Source organism: Pocillopora verrucosa, chromosome 2 (genome assembly GCF_036669915.1).
Source record: "Pocillopora verrucosa isolate sample1 chromosome 2, ASM3666991v2, whole genome shotgun sequence".
Lineage (NCBI taxonomy): Eukaryota > Metazoa > Cnidaria > Anthozoa > Scleractinia > Pocilloporidae > Pocillopora > Pocillopora verrucosa.
In genome coordinates this window covers 15,041,911-15,057,074 of record NC_089313.1, presented here as the reverse complement: position 1 = coordinate 15,057,074, position 15,164 = coordinate 15,041,911, and the positions used below count along the sequence as shown (strand labels likewise).

The 15,164-nt window shown below is 41.6% G+C and overlaps 1 protein-coding gene and 5 non-coding genes across 8 annotated transcripts in view; 2 read left to right on the top strand and 4 right to left on the bottom strand.

Annotated features, from left to right (window-relative positions):
• LOC131798561 (laminin subunit alpha-5) overlaps positions 1-14,833 on the bottom strand; it is a 33,284-nt gene extending 18,451 nt beyond the window's left edge. For 2 of the 3 annotated variants that reach the window (XM_066162049.1, XM_066162050.1), the window contains exons 1-16: positions 14,443-14,833; positions 12,323-12,504; positions 9,497-9,712; positions 8,752-8,832; positions 7,979-8,159; positions 5,572-7,740; positions 5,332-5,475; positions 4,683-4,820; positions 4,367-4,510; positions 3,819-3,962; positions 3,265-3,393; positions 2,434-2,645; positions 1,805-2,063; positions 1,277-1,376; positions 467-635; positions 1-70 (exon numbers count right to left, since the gene is read on the bottom strand). The exon at positions 1-70 is cut by the window's left edge and continues 42 nt beyond it. In XM_066162049.1, coding sequence (XP_066018146.1) covers positions 1-70; positions 467-635; positions 1,277-1,376; positions 1,805-2,063; positions 2,434-2,645; positions 3,265-3,393; positions 3,819-3,962; positions 4,367-4,510; positions 4,683-4,820; positions 5,332-5,475; positions 5,572-7,740; positions 7,979-8,159; positions 8,752-8,832; positions 9,497-9,712; positions 12,323-12,504; positions 14,443-14,680 — 4,576 coding nt within the window. In that variant the 5' untranslated portion in view covers positions 14,681-14,833. The remainder of the gene's footprint in view (positions 71-466; positions 636-1,276; positions 1,377-1,804; positions 2,064-2,433; positions 2,646-3,264; positions 3,394-3,818; positions 3,963-4,366; positions 4,511-4,682; positions 4,821-5,331; positions 5,476-5,571; positions 7,741-7,978; positions 8,160-8,751; positions 8,833-9,496; positions 9,713-12,322; positions 12,505-14,442) is intronic. The other variant, XM_059116218.2, reaches the window with a different exon arrangement.
• Positions 2,991-3,062, top strand: Trnam-cau (transfer RNA methionine (anticodon CAU)). The gene has a single exon. It is a non-coding gene; the product is annotated as a tRNA-Met (tRNA).
• On the bottom strand, positions 10,031-10,102 carry Trnam-cau (transfer RNA methionine (anticodon CAU)). The gene has a single exon. It is a non-coding gene; the product is annotated as a tRNA-Met (tRNA).
• On the top strand, positions 10,330-10,411 carry Trnas-uga (transfer RNA serine (anticodon UGA)). The gene has a single exon. It is a non-coding gene; the product is annotated as a tRNA-Ser (tRNA).
• Trnam-cau (transfer RNA methionine (anticodon CAU)) lies at positions 11,089-11,160 on the bottom strand. The gene has a single exon. It is a non-coding gene; the product is annotated as a tRNA-Met (tRNA).
• Positions 11,923-12,004, bottom strand: Trnas-aga (transfer RNA serine (anticodon AGA)). Its single transcript has one exon. It is a non-coding gene; the product is annotated as a tRNA-Ser (tRNA).
• Positions 14,834-15,164: the final 331 nt, after the last annotated feature.

Genomic DNA, 15,164 nt, shown 5'->3' with positions numbered 1-15,164 from the left:
TTCTGAGCGCGTAGTGAAAGATGACGTGATATTTACTTGTCTTGGGGATGGCCACAACAACTGCGTACTCCTAATGTAAAAAGACAGTGAAAGGAAGAGAAGAATCCAGAATTTACCAAAATACGTCAAATACCTCCGGAACAGGTAAATCTGTCTCAGCATCCAGTTTCAAGTAAGAGTTAACAAACAAAAACAAAGTAACAAAAAAGAAAAAACAAACAAACAAACAAAGTTACAAAAAACACATCAAAGGAAGCAGGAAAAATCAAGGCAAGCTCGTATAGCTACATTCCAACGCATTCATAATCCTGAATCGATCTCAGTTAAAATGCGTAGCAGGTTTGCGAGAAACTCGCAAGGAATAGGAGGGAAAAGAGAAGAGAATCTCTCCTTTTTCTCCCTTCCCATCCTCCCCAGCGCCCAAACTACTACCACAAAAGCGCCCCAGAAGGAGTCACGACAATACCTTATATGGAGGGAAAATTGCGTAGCCAACTCCAGAGAAAGATGGAAAGACATTATCATCAGCCGCTATCGGAACCCGGATTTTAGTATTGGATGTCAACACCGCTCTCTCCAGCTCAACATAGGTGTGATACAAAGTTGGGTAATATGTCGCTCTTGACGCATAGAGACTGCAAGGAAAATGTTCAGGTTTCAGACAAAAGGCCATAACCGAGTTCTTAAAATCCTCAGTTTCAAAATGAGGCCACAAGCAAAACCTTATCTGTAAAAATTAATTCATCTGATAGGTTCACTGTCCTCATCACCCAGTTACGCAATTTAAGGGAGTTAAAAGGTTTACACCACGTGACTCCTTGTTGCTTTTGATGACTCAAGCCCGCTAACAGGGCTATCCACTATATTGGAGAGTTAAATAACTGAAGAGGGTTTTGAAAAGAAGGAACCATGACATCTACTGTACATTTTGGCTTCTCAAGCAAACTGCCAAAGGAAACAAAAGATACATTTTCCATGCAGAGAATCCACTGTTGTGCACAGTGCACATCAGCCTCATGGTGGACGGTTTGTTGAAAACGTTAAAAAAAATTTCAATCTAGAATGGCTTTGATGCTAGATAAATTTTTAAAGCGAATGTTGAAAGACAAAGGGTAAAAGCTTGTTTCGTGGCAGATGGAAATTCACCTACACTCCTTCGCGTTTGGTTTTAAAAACAAATTTTAACAGCATAATCTTCAAAGAAGTACCAAGGGGGAATAGGGTGTAAGGGAGGAAGTCGACAAGAAGCGTGACAATGATGGGGTGAAAGTCTCACCTGTCACATTTCTTTCCTCTAACTCCAGAAATACACTGACAGTTTCCTAGATGTTTGAAACAATTTTTTCTGACCGATCCGCCAGGATCACATTTGCACGCTATGAGAGAGGAATAGATAAACAAAACAGTCACAAAAGTGCTAAAGGATCGATCTTTTCATGAAGGAAAAAACTTTAGTCACCCTAAATCCTCTTTAAATTACCATGTTAAATTCACATCTCTCCTCCCCCCCGTCCTTAAGATAAAAAAGAAGAGGCAAAAAAAAAGGGACGCCAGGAGTCAAACAAATCAGTTCATGGAAGAGGAATGACTTCCCAGAGTAAAAAAAATAATAATTCATTTGTTAGGCATTGAATAACTATTTTGTTTCATTTGTTCCACCCTTAATTTGGTACGAAGAAAGGAAAACATCCGAATGCGATTAATTCGTTACGGGCCACGGTCTGTCTGTCAAAGTCTAAGTCAGGCCTTAAAAGCCCCCACACTTCAAAACATGATCCTGAACTTAAAAGAATCAAAGCCTCACCTTTACAACCAAATATATCATGTGACTTCATTCCATGGTACCCATCTCGACAATTCTGACACTTTTTACCTATCACATGATTCTTGCATTCGCAGCGCCCATTTTGCGCATGACAGTTGCGTGTACCCGACACAGTCCCAACATGTGAGCAGCTACAGGATGTACAACCAAGGGGGTTGCTGCCGCTAAAGTTGTAGAAACCGTGCAGGCAACGATCACATGTGCGGCCCACAACGTTGGACTTACAAAGGCACTGATACTAGAACAAGGATGGTATACATAAAAACCTGTCATTTTATAAAGTGAACTGAGTAAACAAGGGTTGAAAGTTTTTGCATGTAAAAACTGTCCAAAGAAAACGATCTTAATGGAGTGAAGACGTTACAGTTTCGCGTTTTAATTGTCACATCTAAGCAACCGGGGACTTTTTCTATGTCTATAGAACCTTATCTTAACCCTTGAAGTTTCATGATACTATTGAATGGGCGAACAAACCTGGAAAGGTAATACCACACAAAAACAAAAACACGCCTCGTTGGCTCTGCGTGCTAACAATCAGATCAACCACCTCTCCCGACCCAACTAAAAAACAAGTGATTAATTCTAGCTGTATCATTCCTCGTACTGACCTTGGCTGAACCGTAACACATTCCGTTGGCAAAACCAGGCAAGAATCTGGTACCATCTGCATTACAGTCACACTTGATACACGCGGGAAAGCCCACCATATTTTCTGCACAGCGGTCACACTGAATACCTCGGATGTCGGGCTTACAGGAACACTCCCCGGTTGTATAGTTACACTGTCTACTGTACGAGCCAAAGGTGTTACAATTACACGCTGAGTAGGTAAGAAGATTGGTCAAATATCAAAGACTCACTGAGGTAGTTCCTTCGTAAATATTAATGGAGCATGCTTCACTAGTCATAGTCTTTTTTATAACGGTCCCAGTAGAGAGTTACGGGAAAGAAAAGGGATGGCGTTGTTCTCTCCTTGAGCTCTGTATTTAGAGCAAAAGAAAATTACAACAGTCTGGGAGTATTTATTGCATTTTTGTTTCCTCTTTTCGTAACAGAGACGACAAAAGAAAATATTCTTTTCAAGAGGCGTAAGTGCGTGATTCAAAAGTAACAAAACGCATGAAAGGCAATCAAACCTCCTGTTTCCCACGCTTAACCTATCAGCAGCAGAGTGGCGCAGTGGAAGCGTGCTGGGCCCATAACCCAGAGGTCCGAGGATCAAAACCTCGCTCTGCTAAGATTTTTCCTTTCTTAAAAATGATATTGATACTTGATTGTCAGAAACTTTCTAAACTCAGTGGAGAAGAACTATTTGCGAGTGACTTAACGTTTTTCCTTTTGGAAATATTTTAAAGTAATAATGTAGCTGACTGCTAACTTATTCTGATAACGCCCACGAAAAGTCGAAGTCACATCCTTACCACCTCTCCTCCACTTACCTCTACAGTTTGGGAAACCATAGTAGCCATTTGCACAGCGGTCGCACTGTATCCCGGCATACCCATCATTACAGACGCATTTTCCAAGTTCATTACAAGAACCATATCCACGAGGCGAACACGTGCACCCTGGCGGAAAACATAGATCAGTTGGTACTGGGGAACAATTCTGAACGATATAATCATACACCACAAAACTTTTACGAACACGATATTTGCTGAATGAGATCTTATTGGATTTGAAGAACAAGATGAGAGGCAAGACTAATGGTCCTCTATCTGTTGTGTTATTGGCCCACGTGTAATACTAAATCTATTCCACACTAAAGAATATTTTTGCCTGGAGAAGGGATCTACAACCAACATGACATTGTCTCTCACCAAGTTAAGATAAGATTTTCACAGTGAACACAGAGTCAATTAATTGTAGGTTTTAGTGAAAGCCTTGATATTGTGAAAGTTGACACACAGAAAAGCGGTGCTTTGATAAGGGTGGAGTTTTCTTTAGCTCCCATACCGGCCTGGGGGAACATTACTTGTTTAGGAATACTCACTTTTGCAAACAGGGAAGCCGTAATATCCTTTTTTACACTGTCCACAGAAAAGACCTTCATAGTTGGGTTTACATAAACACCTATAGCCGTCGGCGCTGTCCTCACATATGTCAGATATTGTTGTTAACGGATTACATCCACACCCTGAAAAATTAAGCGATGTGATGGTACAATCATGGAATTGCGTGACGTGATACATTTGAGCTTCAGCAGCGATGTCACGCAAATCACCACTCAAGTTCAAGTCGGAAGCTACACGAAACTGGCTTTCGGTAATGCACTTTTAATTATTAGCTTTGAAACTGGTATCTTTCCTCATATCGGTATGGCCAAGAACTCTCGAATATAGTTTGATATCTAAGGAATTGTTGATGCAACCTATCGACTTATGAAGTGAAACATAAGTAAATAATAATAATAATAAAAACATTAACAAGACTAAGATAATGACAACGACAGTAATATTGACAGCGATATTAAACTATGAACAGAACAATTAAAAATAACAGTGATAAAAATGATAATAACGATAATAATGGTCAACTTACATTGGCAGTTAGGAAAGTTATAATAACCAGCAGGACACTTGTCACATTGCCTTCCTCTGAAGCCATATCTACAGGGACACTGCCCGGTGTACGGATCACAGTAGGCACCTCCACCGTATGAACCAGACAAGTTGCAGTCACAAGCTACGAAGAAAGAGAGTACACGTTTTTGTCTAAATATCCTCGCGTCTATCGCCGGTGCTGGAAAGTAGTAACACCATCTTCCATTGAACGATATCTTTACAGCACAGTTTCGCTGAGGGCACAATTCTTCAATTGGCAGTCTGATTCAATAAAGAGGATTCCTGAAACTCACCTAAACATGTGGGAAAGCCATAAGATTTGACAGGACATTCATCACACCTTCTTCCTCTGACACTTAGCTTGCAACTACAGCGTCCTGTATACTGGTTACAGACTAACGATGCGGAGCCCTGTTTGTTACATCTGCAGGCTGAAAGACAAATACTAGCGCATGAAAAAATAAAAGAAAACCTTACAGTTAATCGATCCGTTTGTCCCGGGGTACTCCCTATTACAAAAGACGTTAAAACGGTACTAATTTTAGAAGCTTATTCATGGAAGAGTGGAATCTGAGCACTTCCACGCATATTTACGAGAAAAAAAGGAAAATTCACAGGCTGATATAGCCTTAACCAGGTATTGTTTCTCGTCATTTGTCCCTCTGAGAGGGGAAAACACTGCTTTCCTACCAGGCCAACAAATCCAGCCGTTAAATCCACCTCTACTAATAAGTAAACCTTGTTTTCCTCTCAAATTTTTTTTTTCCCTCGAAAAACTTCGAGGAGGTTCACTCATTTCTTTTCCGGAAACATTCCGACCCTTCTTTAGGGCGAACTGCTCTAAATTTTGCTGAACTGTCACAACCTACCCTTAGTATCCTTCCATGACTGAACAAGACTTCCACGATACCCTGAAATAAATACCAGTGTTGGGCTACTTACGAGCACAAAAAGGATAGTTGAAATAACCAGGAGCACACTTCTCGCATCTTAGGCCAGCGAAGTTCGCACGACATATACACGGTTTGTTCAGTGCCGTAGGAAAGCACTGCCTCGTGACTGTTGCAAACTTGCTACAAAAGCACACTAGCAAAGGAGAAGAAAAGGAGAACCAGAACAAGTCAAGAAAAAATTTAATTTTGTCTAAGAAAAAAATGTCAGAGTAGTAATTGAAATTTTCACCTCCTAAGGGCAAATTAAAAATCTTTCGCAATTCTTCCTCTGAAAGAACTCGGGGAGTGGTCGGTACAGTCGTTTTTTTCACAGTGGTAGGCACAGTGGTGGTTTTCATGGTGGTGGGCTCAGTGGTAGCTTCCATAGTGGTGGGCACAGTCGTTGTTTCCACGGTGGTGGGCACAGTACTTGTTTCCACGGTGTTAGGCAAAGTAGTAGATTCCACGGTGGTTGATTTAATAGTTGTTTCCATAGAGGTGGGCGCAGTGGTGGTTTCCACGGTGGTGGGCACGGTGGTAGTTTCCGCAGTGGTAGGGTCAGTCGTTGTTTCCACAGTAGTGGGCACAGTAGTTTTTCCCACAGTGTTGGGCATTGTAGTAGCTTCCAAAATGGTTGACTCAGTCGTTGTTTCCACGGTTGTGGGCACAGTACTTGTTTCCACGGTGCTAAGTAAGGTAGTAGATTGCATGGTGGTTGATTTAATAGTTGTTTCCAAAGAGGTGGGCACATTAGTGGTTTCCATGGTGGTGGGCACAGCTGTAGTTTCCACAGAGGTCGGGTCAGTCGTTGTAGTAGCTTCCAAAATGGTTGGCTCAGTAGTTGTTTCCACAGTGGTGGGCATAGTAATTGGTACATTCTTTTTTTCCTCAGTGTTAGGCAGTTTGGTGGTTTCTACGGTAGTGGGCACAGTGGTATTTTCCACAGTGGTGGGGTCAGTCATTACTTCTATAGTAGAGGACACAGTAGTTGTTTTAACGGTGTTGGGCATTGTAGTAGCTTCCAAAGTGGTTGGCTCAGTAGTTTTTTCCACAGTGGTGGGCGTAGTAATTGGTACATTCTTTGTTTCCACGGTGTTCGGCAGTTTGGTGGTTTCCATGGTGGTGGGCACAGTGGTAGTTTCCACGGTGGTGGGGTCAGTCATTGTTTCCACACTAGTGGGCACAGTAGTTGTTTCCTCGATGTTGGGCATTGTAGTAGCTTCCAAAGTGGTTGACTCAGTAGTTTCCAAAGTGGTGGCTACAGAAGTGACTTCCGTCGTAGTCAAACCTGTAGTACTTTCTACAATGGTGGGCTCTGTGGTTATTTTCACTGTGGAGGACTCACTTTTGTCTGCCATAGAGGTGATCTCAGTATCAGTTTCCATGGTGGTGGTCTGAGTCGTGACTTCCATTGTAGTGGGGTACACAGTAACAGGTTCTGTTACAGTAATGGTTTTCTCAGCAGCATTTCTAACAACGGTGAACAGGGAAGTGTTTTTCACAATGGTGGCCCTTGTAGCATTTTCAACAATGATCGACATTGTAGTATTTTCCACAGTGGTGGCGACAGTTGTAAATACTCCATGAGAGGCCAGAGTATTGTTCTCTTTGTTAGACACCACTGAAGCCTCGATAGGATAGGCAAGAGAAGTACTTGCGATCGTAGCAGTCATAGAGGAAATTTCATCGGTGGTAGCCAAAGAGTTGGTTTTCACAGTGGTGGACAGTGTAGACATCTTTTTGGCATCCTTTGATGAAGGAGCCATAGTATTTCCTTTAGGCTTAGATATAATGGTGGTATTATAATGAGAGGATGCTGAATCAGGAAAAATAGTATTTTCCTTCGACGTGGATACAGTAGCATTCCTCTTGGACATTGACGCACCAACAATTTCCACCGTGGGAGGTAATAGAGACAAGACTTTTGTGGGATACACAGAGTTACTTTCCGCCACAGTTGGCACAGAACTGCGGATCTTGGAGGAAGGTACGGTATCGTTTTTCACAGCAAACAGTGCGGCAGAGGTTTTTCCAGCAATAGACACAGTTGTCTTGTCTCCAGGGGTAGTTACAGCGGTCGTTTTTGCAAGTGAAGACAATCTCTTTTCTTCGTTAGGAGTGCGTGTCATAGCAACATTCACAGTGGAAGGCGTACTTACTGTAGAACGATCGTGAGCCGTGGAAGGACCATCAGACACTGCACTCATTTCTCCTGACGGAGGAGCAGCGCTACTTTTTACAGTGCTGAAACCGGAAAAAGTTTTTGTAGGAGTGTGTAATGCAGTGCGGGTGAAGAAGTTATCAGTGGTACTGATCACTTTAGATGACCGTTCACTCTCCTCCATATGGCGAGTAACGCTTGTCGTGTGTGCCAAAGATGTTTTGTTAGAGTTCACTTTTGAAGTATTCTTTGGTCTACCTAGAGACAGTAAAAATGCAATGCAAAACAAAAACTTAACCTACCGGAAATGGGTTTGTACAGCGCTAAAGGGGGGAATGTGGTTTTTAAAGTATTTCTTATCTCTTAAACGACGTAAAACTACCATTCCAAGCAACTTTTCATGCACCAGCGCGTGACTATTTTTATCCTCTGAAAATAGCAAAATGGGAGCCCCCGAGACAACGATTGTTAGTTGAAAAGCAAAACCGAAACATACCCTCACAATCACCATTGTCGTCTCGAGAGTAACCCTCGCAACAAAATTGACACCGTTCCCCGCACGTGTTATGGCGACAATGGCAAGCCATGCGTCCATCGTCTGTTGGACTGCACTCATCTGTATGGCCATTACAGACACAGCGTCCTTCTATTGAAATGTCGCTGATTGAGTAGTAATCCTAAATGTGACAGAAAAAAAGTAGAGGACGAGTCATATGCCACAAATAAAATGCCATTTTTAAACGTGCGCGCGCTACTCACGTGTGAAAATTGTAGGTATCAACCTTGCGCTATGAATTTGCGCCACGTACTACAAGAGAATTACCTTACAGCGAAAACTTATTTCTCCAACTACACGATTGAAATATCTATGCCGTGATCCACATCACATGGGTGAAAATTTCCTCTTTTTGAAATGCTTTTCTATTTGTTTCCCACGCATGAGACTGCAAAGAAACCGGAACAGCAATTCCTAAAAATAAAACGCCGCCAATATTTACCAACTTCAGTCCAATCAAAACGTTCCCAAACAAATCAAACGCCAAATCGTATTCTTGGTATACAGACTCATTCATAATATCAAACGGATATAGAATCTTGCGGCTCCACTTTGCATAGCTCGAAAATATTGCCATTTCAAGATATTACCTTTTCTCGTTGTTATGATTTTGCTGCTTCAACAGGAACGCAAAAATTGGTCCCAAGTCGAATTAAAAAAACCGGAAAAAAAAACTCCCACAACATTTTTACGCCTTAGAGTAGGGTACTCACCGAATAGTTGTTTCTTGCTTCAACAACAGGCCACATTTTTAAAAATCTCAGCTGGACACTAGCCGCCAGATGATTTAGAAACTGTAAATAAAGAACTGCTATAAAACTCTATTTTCCACGAGGGCAAGTTTCAAAACGTTTCACATCTTGCAAGGAAAAGTTACACTAAATAAATTGTAAAGCGCAAGGCAGTGTTGTAATACAAAAATAACCCCACGGTAACCCCCCCTCCCCCCCCCCTTCCCCAGAGAAGAGTAAATGTCACAAGTAGCCATTGAGGCAAACGGCTCGATGTAGAGAGACTGGTTGAAAGTTGGCTAAAAATTTTTAAACCAAACACAAACTGAAGTACAGAACAAAGCCGAAGAAATCGTAGATAACGCTTGGAACTAACTTGGTTTACAGATATAAAGGCTTACCCTAATCGATTTAACTACTTTGTTACCTTTTCTGCTGGAACCAGTTTGAGTCTGAAGGACTTTTAATCATGAACGGTTTTCGGAAAACCTTCTCTTGCTTTCAACAAAGAGTTTTAATTTTTGTCAACTTTGACGCGCGTGGCCCATTTTTGGCGGGAAAAGTTCTAACGCGGACGATGTACAGTCGTAAAATAGCGGGAAAGTGTCAAAACTGTTAAAAAATTGATGGCTTCTCGCGATATAAATCGTTGCTTTAATTGGGCGTAGTCGTTACTTTTGTTTTGGTTCACGACCCCGCACATAGAGGAGATTACATGAGTACTTACAGTTTTGCTTTCTGTCCACGAACGTTCCGATTGTAGATGGCAAACAGGACTGTCTAACAGGCTCACTCCGAAGTGTTTCAAGCAATCCTCTTGGTTTTTAACGTAGTAACGCACCCCCTGAAAGTCGCTGTTAACATCTAGGGTCGTTTCCAGGGCCCAGACAGCGGGAAGAGGCGTTTTACCTGCCTTCACCGAAATACTCTGTATCTCGAGTACCTGAAACGAAAGTCGAGTCGAATGTAAGAAGTATAGAAAATAAATTAACAAAACTTTTCTTCCACCAAACTTATATTGAAAGACAGTCAATCAGTGTTCTCCTTTTCAGGCAGTAACTGGTAACATTTACCGTCTGTAGTACCTCTTATTACCGTTCAAAATTGTTTGGAATTCTTGAAAATTCAACAGGTAAAAGGATGTCATTTCCTAACAGTAAGATGCTTTTTTAAGCAAGCTCAGTTGGTATTGACTCATGAGAAATCTACAGTAAAATGTTATTATTTCAGCACCAGATTAAAGCACAGAAAAAAAAATAAATAGCAGAGCGAGGTTTTGATCCTCGGACCTCTGGGTTATGGGCCCAGCACGCTTCCACTGCGCCACTCTGCTGTTGGCATTCAGTGTTCAGATTTTGGTCTTTAACAAGGCGCACCAATTTTTTCCCTGTGCTTTTGGCGTGTTATATCACTAAACGGTCTTAGATTATTTTAGGATAGCTCGATATATAGTGAAACAATTATGATCTTAACAGATTTGAGGTCAAAAATCCTCTTTAATTTTCGTTAAATGAAGGTGGAAACAGTCTCAACGTACGTTGGAACGCTTCCCTGTACGAGGTAGTCGTGGCCGAGTGGTTAAGGCGATGGACTTGAAATCCATTGGGGTCTCCCCGCGCAGGTTCGAATCCTGCCGACTACGAAGTATTTTACACTTTTGCTTGCAGTTTTAAACGCAGGAATTTACCGCTAAAAGATAGGTTTTCACTGTGTTAATTGCGATCCGCAAGAGATAGCTTGACTCCACAAATTATTGGAACTCTAAATTGAAGGCTAAGTTATTTGTGCAGTTCACGTGATTGTTTTAATAATTGTTTCTTTGTTAGCCTTCAATGGACTCGGTAGGTTTTCCGACTACGATCTATCTATTTTCAAGCACATACATTTTTGAAATTCGTCCTTACTCACTACAATCTCATGCGTAAGAACAAAGAAAAAACCATTAAAACGAAAGGCAAATCACAATCATGTCATGCAGGTTACGCCACTAAAGCTTAACTTCTGCAGATAGAGTAATCCATTTTTTCTAAAAGGTAATACCTTTGTATTACATCCCGCATCATTTCTGCTAAGCAATTTCACGCGTGAGTGGCGCGCACATAAAACAAAAAATTTGACGTCTTTCTTATGGCCAAAAGCTTGCCAGTGATTTCAATCGCGATTTTCCCGTAAATGAGCTCGTTGGCACCTCTTATTTTGTGAAATCATCCTTCAATTCCCAGAATGTGAAGTCGATTATCCTCTAAACACCAGCTACTTCCTTAGAGTATAGGCACTGAATTCAGAGTCATCTAATTTTTCAAAAAAAGAAAAAGTTCGTAGCAGAGCGAGGTTTTGATCCTCGGACCTCTGGGTTATGGGCCCAGCACGCTTCCACTGCGCCACTCTGCTGAATTTAAGTAAGGATGGAAAATTTGAGTCTTTTCACAAAGCTGCTTCGAAGTTTATCAACTAATCGGAAATTCCACAAGCATGGAAACATTTCATGCACAAAATACACATTAGCAAACATCACCTTTAATCGGAAAGACCCCGAGAGGAATGACCACTTACGACGCCAAAATTGCTTCTAGTTATAACTTTGTTATAATTATCAGTTGCTAAGTTTCCATGGTAAAATTAAGGAAAATTTGGTAGAAGCAAGGTGCGAGGGATGGCAGTTTAACCCTTTAACTCCCACAAGTGATCAACATGAAACTTTCTCCCTATAATATCCTTACATTATCCAGCAAACAGCTAATGAGAATATTCAAACTTATCAGGTAGAAGTTGTTGTCTTAGTCTTACACCAAATTCTCATAACTAATTTTAAAAATATGTTTGGCAGCTAGAGGGGAGAATTACCAATCAGATCTTAGGAGTTCAAGGGTTAAGGAGTGATGGTGATGGTGAAAAGGAGGACAAATTTAGACACAAAACGCATTGAGGCGGACAATAACTGGTGCCGGTAAACATGTTTTTCTTTGAAGGGTAAGAAGGAAGCAATTATTAAAACTATCACGTGAACTGCACAAATAACTTGGAAAAAATTGGCCCTCAATTTAGCCTTTCAACAATTTGTGGAGTCAAGCTATCTAATGCGGATCGCAATTAACACAATGAACACCCGTCTATTCCTTTGTTTAAAACTATAAGCAAAAGTGTTCTCTACTTCGTAGTCGGCAGGATTCGAACCTGCGCGGGGGGACCCCAATGGATTTCTAGTCCATCGCCTTAACCACTCGGCCACGACTACTTCATTTTGGAGAATGAATGGGGTCGCAAATCTTTAATGAGTTTTATGCGGAAGCGCGTATCACGAAAGGAATCAACATGCACGGTGCGACTCTGAGAAGTGATCATGAGTGTCCTCTCCAAGCGTATTCTCCCGAAAATATTACAAATATATGGAAATAGCCTATCTCCCAAATTGTAATACACACGGTATCTGGAGGTTCGCCCCATTGCGATGTTGCCCCTACCGCCTTTGCGAATTCGCCCCGGCGAACTCCGGCGAAGGTGGAAGGAGACGAACTTGCAATCAGAGTGTGAATTCTTCCTAAACAATGCCCACCTGTGGAAAGTTGATCGTGATGTTGAGCTCCTGTAGAATACTCTCCTTATCCTTTGGGAGAGACCTCCATTCCCTCACTCCATTCCCTGTCAGTACGCTCTTTATGCTATATGAAGCATTTGTCAAGGGATCGCATGCGGAACACGTGTCACTTTGATTTCCATTCGTCTGGTTAGAATCGTCTGGTACCAAAATTAGAAAAAAGAAGACGTTTGATTCTTATTTCTACTTAAAGTCATCCCGAGTTACAGGGACATAATAGGCAGATCACGCCCAACAAAGGTGAAACATTAGAAAGGTAACAAATATATTTTTAATCGCTTTTAAGTAGCACATGATCCACCCGGTAGCGCACCACAAAAGATTTTCCAAAGACGTACGTAGTTGACCCGTCCCTTTGACCTTAAACTCTTTAACTACCAAAACTGATTGACACGTAACTTCTCCCTATAATATCCATACATCATCCGGCAAAAAGGTAATGAGAATACTCAAACTCATCAGATAGAAGTTGTTGTTTGATCTGACGCCAAATTATCGTAACTAATTTCAAGGAAAAGTCTAGCAGCCGGAGGGGCGAATTAACGATCAGATATTGGAAGTTAAGGAGTTAATAGGCGGCAAAGGAAGAGCTGCCAGAAATGTGTTTGGTGTGGAGACTTCAACGTTTCAGACTCAAGATTTAATTGGGTGGGAAGGGGAGGAGGGGAGAGATTCATACTGTAAAACTAGGGAGTCTCCAGGCTTTTTTTCGGTATTTTCTTTGACATTCCTTTTGTGCGTTTCAATGTCTGCACACAAATGTTACAGGCGTAAGTCACTAGGAAATACCATTAGAAGAGGAGCGCTAAACATAGAGAAACGCACCTAAACGGCTCATCGATGCTACAAAAGCTGATCGGCCCACTTGGGACTCACCAAGGATTTTACACGACGCGCTGCGCGTATCGTCCCCCACGCAAAACTCTCTTCCCTCGCGCGCCCTCTTCGTAGAGATTAAGAAGCGCCTAATCGATTCTGACACGAACAGCCGATGAACGTTAATTTAACATCATCAGATTCGCGTCGAGAGGCAATTAAAGTACAGTAATTGCCTCACTTGCCCGTCGAGGCCGTTCCTAAAACTTGAAATCTTCGTCACTTAATAATCGCGTCGTTTCCGAAGCCACATAACGCGTTTTGTTGGTTTTGGACCCCGATATTATTAATTGCTGTGATCCAGGATTCACACGATTCCATGTTGATGATCGCATGACTCGCTAACAACCGTCAAGATGGTATCTCTTGGTGTCCACGGATCGTATTTACTGTCGCTACAACGCAGAAGTCTCCATCGCTTGTTGATGACGTGCTGCTCACGGCGCAATATTCGCTAGGTCGCTAAAAATGACGCAATAAAGTAGCTTAAAGGATATTTCGTAAGGTAAGTCCGTCAATGAGCAATTTTATAATCTTTCCCAGATTTGTGTCACGCCATTTAATATATATAACGTGAAAATCGACATTACGACGCAATTAACTTATTTTTCATCACTGAGCGATACCCCTTCAAAATAAGAGCCCGCGGTAATTGACACTGTCATACAGACGAAGGCGAGTTCTTCCCACTGACTTGCGAAATTTCACCGATTTCGTGGCTAAAAAGCCTATCCTCTCGCGTAGATATTGCAATTGAAGTTCAGTTCAGCGGTTTATTTTAGTGTCAAGAGATGTGAAGTGTTGTCAGCTCTTCTTGATCTCGGGGGACAACAGGAAATATTTCTGACTCAGCGATATAAGATAGAGGCATGTTTAACTGAAAACGCTGCAAACAAACGTCTAAAGGAAACATGACATAGATCGGCCCAGTCATCTTCTTTCCTCTATTATTTGGATGAAACCTCCATTGTCCATTGTGTAAAAGATAAGAATCGCCCAAATAACTGAAGCTCGCTGATTGCGCTTCACGTGCAAGGCAGGAAAAATAAACCCAGTCGCTTTAGTACAAGATAAAGCTCTAAGCAATTTGATTATGAAAGTATGTAAACAATTTTAAGTCAGCTTTTAAAACAATGCTTTGTTTATCGCGAAGCTAGAGATATGCCTAAGAATCTGCCTTTAAAGAAACAGTAACTTCTCACCTTCCTTCATTGAATCACACCAAAACACTGAATCTTGTTTGTTCTGGAACGCGCCAGTACCACACGACAAAATTGTCTCCAAACGAATCTTTTCCCCGATTTTGAAGCTTGGTGGCTCTGAATAAGGGAGTCCACTTGCTATTATTTCGCTGTTCATCAAAATCATCGAAAAACACGTGAGAAAAAGCTGTGTTTTCGAACTAACACGAGGCACCTTGTTGAGCGCGAATCTTGACATCCTTCTTTTACGCGGAATATCGCAAGTTCACGTACTTTTAGCGTAAATCGTGTTCTCCCAGAATTATTTACAAGAGGATGGCCAATGCATTCAAGGTAAGCAATCACGTTCTTGTTTATATTGGAGATCTCAGCCGGTTGAATGTTAACAGCCGCGGCGTGACCTTCTGACTGCGTTGAAAGCATACTGTCTCAAATAATAACTTCCGGTCGATGTCAATTTTTTCCGGTCGTGCGCTGATCCCATCCCACGACACACATTAAGGTGCCATAAATCAAATCAAAGATCCTCATTACTCGCTTCATGAATTGAGATAATTTCAGGTATCAGTGATTTGTAAACATATTTTCATTACAAATCAGCCAGAACTGTAGTTCTGATTCTCAAGCTTCGGCAGCTTCTTTACATTCCGTTCGTTCTAGGCATACTTCCGAATTCGAACAAGAACTAACGCATTTCTTACCCGCAGTGAACTCACATTTTA